Source organism: Gymnodraco acuticeps, unplaced genomic scaffold (assembly GCF_902827175.1).
Source record: "Gymnodraco acuticeps unplaced genomic scaffold, fGymAcu1.1, whole genome shotgun sequence".
NCBI lineage: Eukaryota > Metazoa > Chordata > Actinopteri > Perciformes > Bathydraconidae > Gymnodraco > Gymnodraco acuticeps.
Window position 1 is genome coordinate 108,564 of NW_022991000.1, and position 14,589 is coordinate 123,152.

Sequence of the window (14,589 nt, forward strand, 5' to 3'; positions counted from 1 at the left end):
AAGGAATGTTGCATTTGTTGTTTTAAAAACATGTTCAATTGAATCTGTTACAATGCTGTTATTTTAATTGTATTTATTTAATTATAAAACCCTTTATATTTCCCATTTTGTGCATAGTTCTTCTAATTACAGGAAAATGGAGGCTGACCTTGTACTCGTGGTGTACACGAAACATAAAAAAAATAACCAATTGTAAATGCATTCAGGGAAAACACTTTTTTATTTTAGAATAAGACCAGAAACTATTTGACAATTCAAAATTGGCAAAGGGAGAGTTTATCAACCATTGTCACACACACACACACACACCACACACACACACACACACACCACACACACACACACACACACACCACACACACACACACACACACACACACACACACACAACACACACACACACACACACACACACACACACACACCCCACACACACACACACACACACACACACACACACACACATCACACACAACCACACACGCGCACACACACACACACACACAGTAGTCCGTCTCCTGAATGTGTCTCCTGCTCCATCCTCAGCTGGAGCTGAAGAACACTCTGATGGTGTTGTTGTAGATGGTGTTGGACAGCTCCAAAGGGTCCTCCTCCCTCGCTGCTGCCATCACCTCCAGCACTTGTCTGAAAAATACAAATAGTGAAACCTCATCAATTTACAGTTATTGCTTAAGTGATTTAAAAGCGTTGATCTCTGCTCGCTTGCAAATTGGTCAATTTATTTGTATTGGAATTGTCCCTCTTTCTTCACCACAACATTACTCACATGATGTGACAGGGCTCATTCCTGTCCTTCAGACAGTGTCCTGCCTCCCATTTCTTCTTTGTGGGAAATGTAGTTTTTACGTGTTTGGAGCCTGCATGAGTGTTCTTTACGCCGCACCATGGAGCATCTGGGAGCAGGACGGTGTCAAAGCATAAATAAATGGAATAGTTTGCTTAGCAACCTTACAACAGCAATGTGATACACTACATATCTAGAATGTTAGTTTATTTTCTATAATGCTGCAGTAAAAACACAGCATGGTGGATGTTTAAAACTGATATAAATGATGATTGCAAAACAACAATAATACTTGGTTCTATTTCACTTTGAGAATGTAACAGTAACATGTGGCTTTATGCTACTGTATTTAGCTTTATTTGAAGATTCAAGAATATGATTCAAATACCTTCTTTGACACAATAAACCCGCGCTTTATCTCACCTGTTTCTATCATGAGTCTCTCAGTGGGGATAGACTTCATGGCTTCAATATTGGCCCTCTGTTTTCAAGGAACTGAAAATAAAATAAAACAGATTTCAAGTTGCACTATTGTGTAATAAATAATAAAATGGTGTTTGATTGTTTTAAAACAGAGGTTTTGCTGTGTAATCCACAAAGCTGAAAAGTGTTTTATCTTCAGTATTTCATATATTCAATATCAGGACTCTGTATTGTCCATGTTATTGATGAGAGTTTAAACTTTACATGAACAAACGTTTAACAAAAAACTCTCAAAAATGCATATTGTAGGAGTTATGCTTCCACATTAAAACATCTCCCTTCACTAAAGATTGAATTACATATTTCTCCTCCATAACATGTAAGCAGCTGCAGATTTCCCAGCTTTAAGGCAATAGTCTGCTTTGTAGGCACTCATCAGATATTGGGTGTATTAGATCTGTGTAGCTGAGCCCAGATGAGGTTAGGGTTGTCTGATTCAGCAGAAAACAAACTCCTCTCACCATCCATTTATTCCAATGTAGAGGTCCAGGTCGATGAGGGCAGCAGCGTCCTCTGCTGTCCCGTCAAATGAGTGGACCTGAGAGGAGAGATTACAGGTAGCTGGACCATCATATTCCAATTGACAACTTAATCATTTCATTTTGATGACTGCATTTGTATTTATCATGATTATTGCATTTGTTTTAACATTTTAAAGCAACTGGTTTATGATAATTAGTATCATCATAGCGCATTCTAAAATAGTAACACGGTTTTACAGGAGTATACATTTTACTGTAATTTAAAATGTGTGGATTAAATTAATCTCTTCCTGTAAACTCTAACTTTTCTAGTATCCCACAATGCAATGCACAATGGACACTGAAGAGTGATACAAAGCTAATCAAAACAATTTCAAGACAGCCTCCACCACATCTTGAAGTAAAACGTACATATAAAATGTAATTTTTGATGTTTATAAATCTATTAGTGCAATACTTTCTTGTGTACTTTAGCTAAACAGCTAACTGTAGAGAACAGTGTGGCGTATATACTAGAGTAATAAACAAGTATAAAACAAATGATCTGGGCCGCCGGATAGCTCAGCAGTTCGAGCTGGCGGCTCATATGCAGTCACCGCTGCCTAGTAAGCTGGTTCAAAACCCGAGCAGGCTGAGACTTGCCAGTAACGTCCTCCCCTGTCTCCCCATTTCACCCCTGAGATGTCCAATAAAGACCCTCTTGCCCAAAAAGATAGCTTAATAAAAATAAAGAACAGTGTCCTCACCACTCCTCCAACACATCTGTCCCGATTCTTCTTCATGATTTCTGTCAAGCAAAGACAAATGGACGGTAAGGTGATTGTGTAAAGAGTCCCTCTCATGCAGCAGACCTCCTGGAGCAGAAACCCACCGATGAACTCCTGGTGGGAGTTTCTGCAGTGCAGGAACATGGGCAGCCTGCTCTCCTCTGCCAGCTCAAACTGCTTCTCAAAGTATCTGTTACACACCAAGAACAGAGGGCTTTCTTTCAGGGCTGTACTTATTGTTATCATTGTGGAGTATGGACAGTAACAATGCTTTATTTATTTCCAATTAGTGCTAAAACAGTTGAAATATCAAGGAGTATATCAACAAAAGATGAATAGACAAATGTTGATGAGTGATTCATAATGTATCAAACTAAAAGGCCAACTCGTGGAGTTCCCAGCTTCCTTGATGTGAGGATTTGCTGCTTTTGAGTTGTATATCCAATTGCTTCACCTTTACATGTGTTTTTCTCTGCTGGTCGGACACAACAACACATGTTAAGATGTCTCTGTGGTCTGGGAATTTGCAGTGGACATGTTCCTTATACTTTTTTGACAAACAATTAAGAAACAAATAATGAATAGACAAGATGTTGAGGAAAATAATCATTAAGTGCATTTCTAACATTAAGTTTAACAAGCCTTTCTGTCCATGCTTGGAAGGCATCAGAACATCTGCAATTGTAGGATGCACTGGATATATTTGAAACCTCCAAAAAGCATTTGAATTCATTTGAAAATGTTAGTTTAATTTAAAATTGTTAGAAGGAGAAATCTTAATTTCCAAGTTTCTGATTAAACTTCTCAGTGACAAAACCCAAAACTATTGATGAGGCATCACAACTGCCAGAAAGTACACTTTAAAGGCCTAAACAGCACATGCAAACACTGAAAGTTAATATGCAAATAAAACAAATAACCTTACTTTAGTTGAGTCTCTTTTGGGCAAAACTCCAACCTGTCAAATCTGGAAAAACGGAAAAAAGACAATCGGCATCAACATATAACTAAACAAAATAAATACTTTTTGATACGACCCACACATCTTACTCCCACACTTGGGACTCTAAGGCATAATATGTAAAGTGTTGCCAAAAGTGGTTTCTTAATCAAAACAATGGAAAGACAGAATCTGGTGGCATTGGAAGTAACATGGGATCGTCATAGTTTGTCCTTTCCGTCAGCATCCTCCTTTTAGAAATCCTTCACTATTCATCATTCAGGAAGTGTTTACCAGGAGTTGTTCTCAGAGTCAAGAAAACTGGTTAAAACACTGAATCAATTAATTTCACGGATGCAGTTTGGCAGAACACAGACGTATTGAAGAGGCTGCTAGCCCAGTTGCTCACATCGTTTTTGCTCATTTTGGTCAAGTTCAAATGTAAAAGTGTGGCTTATAACTGGATAAAAAGTACATTAATTACAGCTTCTGGCAGACAGCCACGTCACGACCAGATAGAATGGACTAACTAACAAATGTATCTGGGTTGTGGATATTGGATAAGATATATGTCGTGTTTAGATGCATTCATTTTACATATTATACCTTTAATAATGAATTATTAAATATAAAATATGTATTCCAATAACATGTTGACACTCACAGTAGTATAGAAAAGCAAGGAGCCATAAGTAACTCATTTATTGAGGATAGAAATGTGAATCATTTCATCACTGTGTTGCATCTTATTGTGTTATATTACAAACGCAGCACTGTCAGCAGCTCACACCTAGTCCACACTCTCCGATGGCCACCACCTTCCCTCTGTGTGAGGCCAGCTCCCTCAGCCCTGAGAAGTATTCCAACTCTCCGTTCTGCTCAAACTCAGAGCAGCGGGTGGGATGGCAGCCCACCGTGCAGCAGAACTCATCTGTAATAACAATGACAAAGGAAAAATACAAAGAGATATAGGAGAAGAGACCGATTTTGCTCATTCATCATTGTTATCATCACCTCTGGTCTCCGCTAGTTTCAGGGCCTCCTTGCTGTCTTCAAGGTTTCCTCCTGTGATCATAAACTGTAACAAAGCACCAGGTTTTACAGAAATGATGAGACAAAAATATAATTTTAAAATGGCTTGTCCGTGTACCACAACAATTATTCAAATGTAGTGCAGGCATTCAAGGTTTGGTGAAATATTATATGACAATCGATTTAATATTTGTCAAAAATATTTTAGTTTTGACTAAAGAGGTGGACAGAGAAGACGACCAGCATTCTAATCCCTGAAGAAAGGCTGCTTGTGCTGCAACAACTGTAACAGTTATGTTAAAGTGTTGATGACATGGCTTACCTTTTTGACTCCGGTTGTGACCGCTCTGTCAATGATCTGATTGAAGTCATCTGTCAAAAAAATCACAACATGTCTCAGATGTTCTGCTCTCAACAGCACACAGGTGAAAAGTGAAGGAGTTGCTCACCGTCATGTTTCTGCTTCCCTCTGTAGAGTCCTCTGAACATGGGATCTGTCAGGTTCACACCAATATCTGGAGAGGGAAGGTTCTTAATGTCAATTTTGTTGTTATCATTTCTTCATTGTCATTGGTAGTGTACGTAGTGAAATTACACAATGAGAGACACGGTTAAGCGGTTGAATCTAACAGAGGTAAAATCTAAATGTTCCACATCAACCTTCATGACACTATCTGGATTCAATATTTAAGATTCAAATACCTTATTGTCATAGGCACATTAGCTACCGAATAGTTGTGGGCAATGCAAATCTTAAATCCCAGCCTCCAACATTGAAACATACAATAAACTTGAGAATTAAAGGGGAAAGGATGTAAAAGAGTGACATAAAAAGGTGTAAATGACATAATGGTGCATTCTTTACTTTAATCCCAACGTAATAATAGCTGATAAAGGTAATAGCATTAGTAATGCAGTATAAACTGTCACCAGGAGTTAAAACAATCCATCAGAAGTTTCCACACACAGCTGCAAACTTTGAGTGCTGTGTTGTCATTTTCAGCAGGGCTAACTCAAACTAGCATCATGCTAACTATCACATGCAGGCTTGTCTTCTTACACAATTCACTTACACACACTGACACTCAGTTATTGACCTTCTCACTGTTGTATTAACATTTTCATTAAACACAAGTGTCTCACCAATGAATTTGTGCTGAGCCATGGTTGTAAGAGCTCTCCTCCTGAAAAGAAGCACACATGCAGCTCTCAGCAGCAATCCCATGCTACATACCGTAATAACTGTAACAGGGGTTACATTTCTGAAATAGTAAGAATTATGTAACATTCTTGATACCAGTGATACAATCTAATTTAATTGATTTTCTTAAGTACTACTGTACATACAAGGTATTCCACTTTTTTTGATTTTATGCTACATTATCTTTGTATTTCTACAACAGGAAATGTTGCAGTTTGCACTCCATTACATTAGGTGCCAATATTAGTTAATTTACGGAAAAGGGATAGGCTTATAAAATAAAATAAACATGATTTTGAGAGAAGGACTTTAACTCGAAGCGGAGCATTTCCACACTGGTATTAGTTGTATGTATTCCAGAGTAAGAAAGTGTCAAGATAAGAAGAACTGTTGCGCATTTCCCACGAGTTTACGGTCATACAGTCCACAGAAGAAATCCCACAATCCCTCGCGCCGCTTGCTGGGAAGGTGACAGGGGACGGTAAACATGGCCTCTGCCTTTCTTACTCACCACCAAAAGGTGTTGCGGCTTTACAAGAAATCACTAAGACACCTTGAGTCGTGGAGCGACAACAGGTAAGAGGAACTGTCTTCGTTGAAGCTCTGTGGGGAAAAATGCAACAAACAGGACGCCGGGAGTCTGTTTGCTGTGCTGCTAAGCTAACAGCTAAGCTAACTGCTAGTCAGGTCACTCATTCCTGGCCGTCCTCCTGCAAAATATATTCACCCTTCACCAACTAACCCACTCTGCATCAAAACAAGAATATATCCCTGACATTTGACTGTTTATTAAAACCATGAAATAGATCAAAGAGCAGTTGTTAATCTGTACTTTGAAAAGGGTCGAGCTAGCAAAGGAAATATAATAGCAAAATGTAAGCTTGACTCTCAAACACATATAAATAGCTGTAACTACAAATCATAATACACAGGCCTAATATCAATACAAATATATTATAAGTTAGGAATTTTGACAGTTCTAAATACATGACTCTACTGTATCTTATCATTTTAAAGTAATTAATTAAGCAACCTTATTATAGTAGTAGCACATCTTTTGATAATTACAAATGTTCTCTTGTTGATAAATGTTATGTTATTTTATCATACTGCATTATATAAAGTAGGGATGCTCCGATCGAGATCGGCCGATACTCACTCTCTACCGATCGATTGGTGCTCTCTAAACATGCCGATCGCGAGAGCCGATCGCATGACGTAAAATACATGACACTTTTCTCTGTGAGCGGCAAAACATGCTCGCCAAAATGGCTTCACCGGTCTGGCATTATTTTAAGGTGTCCGAAAAAGACAGTAAAATAGCGGTATGCAACGTGTGTGAAGCAGAAATCCTGCAGCTCCGCCCGCCGGACCGGTAAGCGCAGCGAAACACACACACAGGGAGAAACGACGCTGAAGTTGGCTTCCGATTCAGAGCATCCGATTCGGCAGTTACGGCCCGTCCACACAGCGGCGTGCGTTGACGCTTGCCGGCGGGCGTGTCTGAAACTCGACCAACAACCAATCACATGAATCTCCCGCCCCTGACACACAAGCAGCGGTTTGATTGGCTAGAGCTTGTACTGGCATATGATTCGATTGGCTGACGCTTCTGCCGAGGCGTCAAAAGTTGAACATTGCTCAACTTTTGCAGCGAGCCACGCCAGCAACGCTCCGCGTCGCTTCCCACGATGCAGTTCGGTGCAAAGTGATGTCACCCCATTCAAAGTGAATGGTGAAGCGTCAACGCACGCCGCTGTGTGGACGGGCCGTTAAGGGGAAAGTTACGGCCCGTCTACACTACAGGCGTCAAAAAATGCTTTCAACGCTTCGCCCATTAATTTGAATGGGGTGACGTAGGATATTTTCAAACTTCGCCGAACTGCATTGTGGGTAGCATGGCAAGGCATTGCAAGCATCGCGAGCGTCTATCGGCGTCAAAAGTTGAACAATGTTCAACTTTTGAGGCTCGATGCTTGCTCGAAGCTGGCGTCAGCCAATCAAATCCCGTTTTTGCAATTCCCGCCAGTACAAGCGCTAGCCAATCAAACCGCGTGCAAGCTGGGAGAGCCAGACCGCAGTTCATTTCCTCATATTCCAAACGAGAAATTACGGTAGCAAATCACCCGGTTCTTTCCGACCAGAACTATTTACCGGGATACAAACCGGAGGAACCAGGCATGGAGGGAGGTGGCAGAGACAGTGGGTGAAACTGGTAGGTTTTCGCCTGTTTGGGGATTTTATATCCAGTTTACTTCGTTTTAACATTGCTATTGCTTTGTATGTCGGGGGCGGGAGATTCATGTGATTGGTTGTTGGTCGCGTTGCTCGCAAAAAATCGCCAAGCTTCAGACACGCCCAGCTTCAAGCTTTTTCGATGCCTGTAGTGTAGACGGGCCGTAAACATTTAATTTACAGCGCTGAGCGAACAATCCTCCGTGTTTGAACCTCTTAAATCGCTGCATAGCCGATTTATTTGGACTGGATTATCCCAGAAAGTCTAAAGATTCTTTATAACCCAGTTTGAGATTTGTGAAACCTTTATTCTATTTGTGAAAATACAAAAAGTGAGATTTCAGTGCTTTTTTTAAATCTAGACCACATTAGACCAGGTCCTGATCTAAAACCACTAGACCTACACTCATCAAATATGGACTGGATTATCCCAGAGGGTCTAAAGATTCTTTATAACACAGTTTCAGATTTGTGAAATCTTTATTCTATTTGTGAAAATACAAACACAGGTGGAAGGCTGAGGTTGCTGCAGCAGGCCAGGATCAGAAAGTGAACCTGCCAGCTGGGCAAGCCTTTATGCCATCTTGAGGCTCCGCCTCTAGATGGGCGGGCACAAACAGGACAACACTCCCAGTACCTGCCAGAGGACAGCAAGGCAGGGAGCACTGACAGGCAGAAGGGGGGAGGGGTCGTCACAACATGTTCTTTTGTTTTGTTTTATTGTTCTGTCTTTTTATTTATTTAAGTATTCCAGTAATGTATGTTGCATGTTTTAATTTGATTGTATTTACTTGTTTAAATGAAATTTGTTTTAGGTTCACTTATCAAATCTGTCCAGGGACAACATATGAAAAATAGCCTCTTGGCTAACTCTGGCACATTTACAGGAATGTTAATTAATGTGCACTGTCCCTGTTAAACAAATAAATAAAAATAAGTATATGCTCCTCATTTAGGTGATAATTCTTTATCTACAAAGTTTTCGTATCTTAAATACTGTTTCATACCAAACAAAAAAATGAAAATGATGTTAAAGGAATTCAGGTTCATGAGATAAAGAAAAAGGCTAACCTTCAGTCTTTCATCCACTTTGAACAGCTTCTGCTGCTTTGTTTGTAGCCTTTATTTAACCAGGTGAAGCCCCTTGAGATCAAAAGATCTCTTTTTCAAGGGTGACCTGCTTTGTCCTAAAGCAAAATATGAATAGCAATTATTTTTACCAAAGTGTTATTTTCTAATCTTATAATGTTTTTCACATTCCAAGCAATCCTAGTACTCAAGATGACATACTGTAATTAGGCAAAGCTTGTTGCTTAAAGTAAACTTGACCAATGCTAGTTATAGACTATATTTAATTTCCTGTTGAAATGTTTTGCCTGCAACTGTAGATAAATTAAGTTTATATAAGTATACCTACTTATCTGTTGAATTTTTATTTGCAACACAAAATTATAATACATTTGAGAAGTAAAGACTTTATTCTTCCTTAATTAGCTGTCCATACTTACCCGATTAGATGAGTGTAGGTCTAGTGGTTTCAGATCAGGACCTGGTCTAATGTGGTCTACATGTAAAAAAAAGCACTGAAATCTCCCTTGTTTGTATTTTCACAAATAGAATAAAGGTTTCACAAATCTCAAACTGGGTTATTTAGACTTTCTGGGATAATCCAGTCCAAATAAATCGGTTATACAGCGATTTAAGAGGTTCAAACACGGAGAATTGTTCGCTCAGCGCTGTAAATTAAATGTCCCTTAACTTTCCCCTTAACTGCCGAATCGGATGCTCTGAATCGGAAGCCAACTTCAGCGTCGTCAGGGAGAACCAGACCGCAGTTCATTTTCTCATATTCCAAACGAGAAATTACGGTAGCAAATCACCCGGTTCTTTACGACCAGAACCATTAACGGGATACAAACCGGAGGAACCAGGCATGGAGGGAGGTGGCAGAGACAGTGGGTGAAACTGGTAGGTTTTCGCCTGTTTGTTTGTGTATATATATATATATATATATATATATATATATATATATATATATATATATATTGCTCGCATAAAATCCCCGGGGGTTTTTGCTTTGTATGTCGGGGGCGGGAGATTCATGTGATTGGTTGTTGGTCGCGTTGCTCGCAAAAAATCCCCAAGCTTTCAGACACGCCCAGCTCCAAGATTTTCAAGATTTTTTAAAAGCTGTAACGGCCCGTCTACACTACAGGCATAAAAAAATCTTGAAGCTGGGCGTGTCTGAGGCTTGGCGATTTCTCGCGACCAACAACCAATCACATGAATCTCCCGCCCCCGACATACAAAGCAATAGCAATGTTAAAACGAAGTAAACTGGATATAAAATCCCCAAACAGACGAAAACCTACCAATTTCCCCCACTGTCTCTGCCACCTCCCTCCATGCCTGGCTCCTCCGGTTTGTATCCCGGCAAATAGTTCTGGTCGTAAAGAACCGGGTGATTTGCTACCGTAATTTCTCGTTTGGAATATGAGGAAATGAACTGCGGTCTGGCTCTCGCAGCTTGCACGCGGTTTGATTGGCTAGCGCTTGTACTGGCGGGATTTGCATAAACGGGATTTGATTGGCTGATGCCAGCTTCGAAAGCATCGGGAGCATCAAAAGTTGAACATTGCTCAACTTTTGATGCTCACGATGCTTGCAAAGCCATGCTCCGCTCCCCACAATGCAGTTCGGCGAAGATTCAAAATCTTCTACGTCACCCCATTCAAATGAATGGGCGAAGCGTTGAAAGCATTTTTCGATGCCTGTAGTGTAGACGGGGCGTAAGAGTTAGACCTAACACACTTAGCTATTTTATCTACCTCTGGAACAAGCTAAACTAGTTATTATAAATATGTATTCTTCATTGTCGGGTCACTCTTACTGGATCAGTGAGCTGCATGAGATACTGACTGGCTGTCAGGAGAGGGAGAGAGAGAGGGAGAGAGGAAAAGAGAGCACTTCCGCTAATTTCTCCCGTGTTATTATCCAAAGTGAATGTAAACTTGAATAATGTACATCATTTGAATGTAATAATTAAGTTGATTGTTGTTTGTGGAAGCTCCAGTGAATGAGCCCCATTAACTGAGTTTTAAACATCATTTTAAATGGAAGATTTAAAGTGATGTTTAAATCTTCCATTTAGGCCCCGCCCACTCGATCGGATCGGCGATCGGTATCGGCCGATACTGATTCCGGCGATCGGCCCCGAAATTGGCGATCGGAGCATCCCTAATATAAAGTATTAAGGCTTCTCTTTCTTAAACATATAGTAGTTCATAAATATGCTCTATATGTAGTCAATGTACAACCTTAAATATCTGTAAGAAGTTACACAATATTTAACGCTTAAAACTGACTTTTTTTGTCCGAAAAACTAAATTAGACCCTAAAGTTTAAATCATACCGAACCTTTGAGGATAGTAACTATAATTTAAAGCTTAAAGATATGATTAATATTTAAGTTTTTAGATAAGGATTTCTTGTTATCTATGTGCTCAAATACAAACACATGTTGGGTATTGTTCTGCAATATTGTTGTTGGATTAAAATACTGTTATTGTGGTCGTTAAAATTCCCTTTCAAACTGTACATTGCAGAGGAATCTAAACTAATTTGATATTCTATATGTTCACATGTTGATGTTACAGTGCAAGATAATGCTGGAACCAGTGTAGAGCTTCTCTTGAGAGGAAGAAATAAACATGCATTGTGTTTTTATTTGTGTAAGGGAGAGATGCCTTTTACTGCGATATTCAAATGGAATTGTGTTGTTTTTGTGTTTTAGACACGATTACCGGTTCCATGCCTGCGTTCTACGGGGTCGCTTCAATGAAAACATAGCAGAGAAGGACATGGTGAAGGCCACCATGCTGCTGAAGACAGGAGAGGAGGAGTTCTGGACAAAACAGCACCCCTCCCCCTACATCTTCCCCGACTCCCCCGGAGGGACGTCCTACGAGAGATACGAGTGCTACAAGGTGAGGCCTGCGACCAGGACATCTTGTTCAATCATTTCTCTTACATGACTAAGAAAATGTGTGTATAGCTAGAGAGTTATTGCCTACGTTGGGTTAGGGTTTATTTATAATAATTTGAGAATGTAAAACAAAAAAATTGTAAGATGTGGGGAAGTGCCTGTCCAATGTTACCGCCCTCTGCTGGAGATGTAAGGGGAGTGCAACTGGATTGTATCTACATCTACCTTAAACAGATCTCCAATTCTTATAAATTCAGATTTTGAAAAGACTTCATCTTTTGAATTCTCAAAAAATAATTGTATCAAATATTGGAAATTGAAAGTATAGTGGGAAAAAACAGACAATCCTGATGTGACATGATCATAGTGTTGATCTCTGCTTTGTCCCTGTAGGTCCCTGAGTGGGTTCTGGAACACTGGCACCCCTCAGAGAAGGCTGTGTACCCAGACTACTTCTCCAAAAGAGAGCAGTGGAAGACACTGAGGCTGGAGAGCTGGGACAAAGAGGTGGGCTGCTCGCACACAGTTAACCCTCCCCAGGCACATTTCAGCTCACCTTCAGACAAGAAGTTTTTCCAAAATGTGACCCCCAAAATGACCATTTGTTCATTTGGCACAGACAAATGAATGGGGGCCATGATTGACAATCACCAAAACTATATCAAACATTAGTTTACAAACTCTCACACAGCTCGTGTAGCATCATCCAAGTCTCTTTTATCCAACGGCTGTTATCCGATTGGTTACGCGGCGAAAGGTCACCGACGATTGAGGTCAACGTTGAAATAATGAAAACGTTTTCACCAGTTTATAAACTTTTCTTTGCTCCTGTCTGTTCTAGATCGCCCAGTTGCAGCTCGAGGCTGAAGCCGGCGGCCCCAAGACTGAAGCCCTCCCCCCCGCCCGCATAGATGGAGACCTCCCCCCTCTGTGGTGGCATATCGTCACCCGCCCCAGGGCGCAAGGCGCATAAACCCCCTCCACCTCCTCCTCCTGGGTGGAAAGCCATCTCCACGGACTCCTGGCTGATCGCCATCTGAACTCTGTCTGTAAAGAAAGATTTGTAGTCTTCACCTTCAGGTTGCCGAGGAAACAACCTGTCTGAATTTACTCTGATCCTTCAGTAGTCAGTTTAAGGAGCTTTGTGAATTTTGGTCTTGTAGATGCATCAATTAAAACCTGTAATTGTTCCAATAAATATATATATAATGTAAATTGTGTTTGTTGTGCACAAAAAGACATATTTACACACAACTCACAAGAAAGTACTCTCTTTGTACATCTACAATGAGTTAAATGTAGAGCATGAATCTACTTTAATTTGGTCAGAATATCCTTTGCATCTCCAAATATCCACTCCAATTGAATGCACGTTAATAGATTTTCTCATCTTATTCTGCATGGACACAGCTTTTTGGGTATTCTCCAGAAAATTGATATACTGGTGCTTTTACTTGTCTATATAAGAACTATGCTAGGCTTCTTCTGTGGTCATCAACTTTTCTTTCAGACACATTTCAGAAAATAGAGTTTCCAGCCTCTTCAATATATGGATTGTGGAGACATTACCTTGGACTTCGACAGTTTGGGATTGACATTTGTTACTGTATTCAAGAAGTGGAAAAAGTACTCAGATCCTGATACTTAAATAAAAGTAGAAGTACCAGAGTGTAGGAATACTCTGTTACAAGTATAATTCCTGCAATCAAAACTGTACTCAAGTAAAAGTACTAATTTTCCAGTATGGCCCATATCAGAATTACAAAATATAACATTTTGTATTATAATTATCAATGCTTTAATATCAATGTTGCACTTGGTAAAGGTGGGGGTTATTTAAATTACTTGATATATTGCTTGGTAGCTTAACCTATAATACTTCATAGATTTATATGATGTATTATAAATCAAAACCTGCAAAGTAGCGAGTAACTACATTTTGTGGGGGAAAAAGTAAAAATGGTACTTAAGTACAGTACTTGAGTAAATGTACTTAGTAACTTTCCACCACTTCTATATTCTGACATTTTACTAATTGCCAACATTGAAAACACTCTCATAGAACATCTTGCTTGTTTTGCAGATTCATACAATATCTATGTCCTTTTCAAATATTAGGCCACTCGCATTCAAGAAAGTTTTCATAATAGTACTTGCTTTCAACTGTATAACAACACAATGGCAATGCATCTTTTGCCAGTAACCCTAAACGTGACATCAGGGCCGGCCCTTGGCACTGGCGAACTAGGCGGTCACCTAGGGTGCCAGATCTGGAGGGGTGCTGCGCTGGAATAAAGTAAACACCCTTTGCACCCCGGGCCGGCAACATTTTGCATTTGCCCTGTACGATGGGCGCTGTAAGTGATGAAAGTGGGGGATGTTGACTTATCAGGCGCCTGCAGCTCACAGCCAAGTGAGAGAGAGCCTCCGAGCGAGCAAGAGAGAGAGAGAGATGGCGCGCATCGGTACCGCGGATTGTTGTTGGATTGAGGCTGATAACTACAGCTCAGTGAGGCAAAGGACTCTCAGTGTTTAGATAGTTCACTTTAGTCTAAGTTATCTCAGTGGGTGTCAAACGGTTTGGTCACAATTGATGTAAACAAATATTTCCAAGGCACACCTTTATAATTATTAGGATAAATAACAACAGGTTTGAAAT

General features: G+C 40.1%; 2 protein-coding genes across 2 annotated transcripts; one reads left to right on the forward strand and one right to left on the reverse strand.

The window, feature by feature from the left end:
- Nucleotides 1-417: 417 nt before the first annotated feature.
- Nucleotides 418-5,864, reverse strand: tatdn1 (TatD DNase domain containing 1). The gene is given in 13 exon segments (XM_034235959.1): nucleotides 418-645; nucleotides 788-914; nucleotides 1,229-1,283; nucleotides 1,285-1,300; nucleotides 1,750-1,826; nucleotides 2,517-2,557; nucleotides 2,642-2,727; nucleotides 3,463-3,504; nucleotides 4,252-4,408; nucleotides 4,492-4,555; nucleotides 4,832-4,881; nucleotides 4,959-5,024; nucleotides 5,653-5,864. Coding segments are annotated over 13 exon segments (1,029 nt in total). The 5' UTR covers nucleotides 5,798-5,864; the 3' UTR covers nucleotides 418-542.
- Nucleotides 5,865-6,126: 262 nt separating this feature from the next.
- ndufb9 (NADH:ubiquinone oxidoreductase subunit B9) lies at nucleotides 6,127-13,145 on the forward strand. The gene is made up of 4 exons (XM_034235958.1): nucleotides 6,127-6,286; nucleotides 11,739-11,931; nucleotides 12,324-12,437; nucleotides 12,772-13,145. Exons 1-4 carry the CDS (start codon nucleotides 6,198-6,200, stop codon nucleotides 12,901-12,903), a joined length of 528 nt encoding a protein of 175 aa, XP_034091849.1. The 5' UTR covers nucleotides 6,127-6,197; the 3' UTR covers nucleotides 12,904-13,145.
- Nucleotides 13,146-14,589: the final 1,444 nt, after the last annotated feature.

Excerpts from the sequence above, each read along its gene's own strand:
- ndufb9 (XM_034235958.1), top strand. The coding sequence starts at position 6,198 with ATGGCCTCTGCCTTTCTTACTCACCACCAAAAGGTGTTGCGGCTTTAC. Across the intron at positions 6,287-11,738 it reads GAGTCGTGGAGCGACAACAG|ACACGATTACCGGTTCCATG; the intron begins GTAAGAGGAACT and ends TTTGTGTTTTAG. Across the intron at positions 11,932-12,323 it reads AGAGATACGAGTGCTACAAG|GTCCCTGAGTGGGTTCTGGA; the intron begins GTGAGGCCTGCG and ends TTGTCCCTGTAG.